General features: G+C 64.4%; 1 protein-coding gene across 1 annotated transcript in view; it reads left to right on the top strand.

Moving 5' to 3' along the window:
* The window catches only part of TNS1 (tensin 1), a 57,933-nt gene that overhangs the window by 50,607 nt on the left and 5,447 nt on the right, over positions 1–1,879 (top strand). The window contains exons 25-26 of the mRNA XM_019522814.1: positions 361–453; positions 1,671–1,770. Coding sequence (XP_019378359.1) covers positions 361–453; positions 1,671–1,770 — 193 coding nt within the window. The remainder of the gene's footprint in view (positions 1–360; positions 454–1,670; positions 1,771–1,879) is intronic.

Here is a 1,879-nt window from a genome sequence, read left to right as displayed (position 1 = left end):
CGCGTGCATGTGTGTGTGTCCCACGGCCCCGGGCACGAGCCAATGCAGCTGTAGCAGTGGCGGGGGGCTGGAGCTGCCCCCCGACCCCACACCCCAGTGCTCGTGGATGAGCCCCTGGGGGAGCTGGTGTGAGGGGATGGGGGATGCAGCTTTCATGCAAAGTGGGGCAGGTCTCTGTGCTGTGGAGGGGCAGAAGGAAGTCAAAGGGGGCTTCGGGGAGCCTGGAGGGAGGGAGAAGGGCTCTGGATCCTGCCAGGGTGAGGCTGCTGGCGGAGACCCCTGTGCCCTGGTGCACAGCACGGTGCCACCGGCTGAGACCCGCCTGGGCTTTATGCCCATCGGCTCCTTTTCTCCCCCCAGGAGACATCACTAACGAGCTGGTGCGGCATTTCCTGATCGAGACCAGCCCGCGGGGCGTCAAGCTCAAAGGCTGCCCCAACGAGCCCAACTTCGGTGAGTCTTTGCCCCCATGCCGTGGGGAGACCCGGGGCCCGTCCCGTGTCCGGTGAGAGCCATGCGTGATCATAGTGCCCGGGAGGGGGCAGAGATCTCTTCTGGATCCACTGCAGTTGTGGTCAGTGCACAGCTCCCCCTGAGCCGTGACACCTCGCGAGCCCAGCTGTGCATGCACACGCGTGTACATGCACATGTGTGCTGCTCAGAATAAACCCTTCTGGGTTGGAGGGATGAGCCAGCTGCGGCTTCAGCGAGGCCTGGGCTGGGGTGCCACTTCGGCGCCCACCTCCCTGCCAGCTGGCGCTGGCCTTGGCCTGCAGGACGTTGGCACGCTCAGCCTGCTGGGGTTGATGCTCGCGGGTCACCTCTGCTCTCCTTGGCTGCAGCTCAGGCAGGCCGATCCCTTGCTAGGCGGGAGCCAGGGGTGTGGAGGGTGCGGCCCGATGGAACAGGAGTGGCGGCTGGCCCGGACCGCTGTGACCTGCAGCCTTGTTTGCTGACAGCCTGAGACGTAGCCAGGGTGCACGGGGAGGGGTGTCCGGATCCGCCCGGGGCTGGAGGTCACACTCGGCGCATGTTCAACTGGCCCAGAGAAACAGCTGTCAGCTCAGCATGGAGGGAGAGGCCTGGCCTGGATCTTGTCCCGAGACTGCACGTGCACATGCACGCACGCATGTACATGCATACACACATGCACGCACGCATGTGCATTAATTCAAGGCATGTACACACATATGCATTTGCCTAGCATGCCTGCCCATACACGCATGCACATACAGGCACGTACATACATGAACACACACATGCAGGCATACATACACACGGGATTCTCCAGGTCCTGAGCCCTGGGGCTGCCTTCGTCCCCACCCCGGGCAGCTCCGGGCAGTGTCCCCACCCTGAGCTTGCTCTTGGCTGGGCCGGTTCCCAGCAGGTCACCGCCCCGCCGTCCCCTCTCAAGCCCCTGTGCTCTGCAAACCCACCACCACCAACCCACACGACCCCCCCGGCACACTGAGCACAGGAGCTGGGCCAGGCCTCGTCTCCCACCCTGGGCAAGGGGTCTGAGAGGGAGGAGCAGGCCCTGCTGCTGCCCTCCGTGCTCATGGGCCAATGCAGCCTCCTGCCTGCTCTGCCCTGGGGCTTTGCCCTGTTGCAATTAGGAACCCCCTCTCTGGGGACCTGTGCACTGACTCTGCCGTGTCCCCCCATCCTAGGATGCCTGTCAGCCCTGGTGTACCAGCACTCCATCACGCCGCTGGCGCTGCCCTGCAAGCTCGTCATCCCCGACCGAGGTAGGGACCGGGGACAGATGAGGCGCTAGCGGAGCCCCTTCGTGCCTCCTGGCTTGGAGAGCTGGGGAAGGGGATGGGGAACAGAAGAACAGCATTGCTCCATCCTCCCTGTGCTGTCTTTCAGACCCCAC

This window comes from Gavialis gangeticus, unplaced genomic scaffold (assembly GCF_001723915.1).
Source record: "Gavialis gangeticus isolate Ggan-Ray unplaced genomic scaffold, GavGan_comp1, whole genome shotgun sequence".
NCBI classification, from domain to species: Eukaryota; Metazoa; Chordata; order Crocodylia; family Gavialidae; genus Gavialis; species Gavialis gangeticus.
The sequence above is the reverse complement of the archived record's forward strand: the minus strand, read 5'-3'. Positions and strand labels throughout refer to the sequence as shown.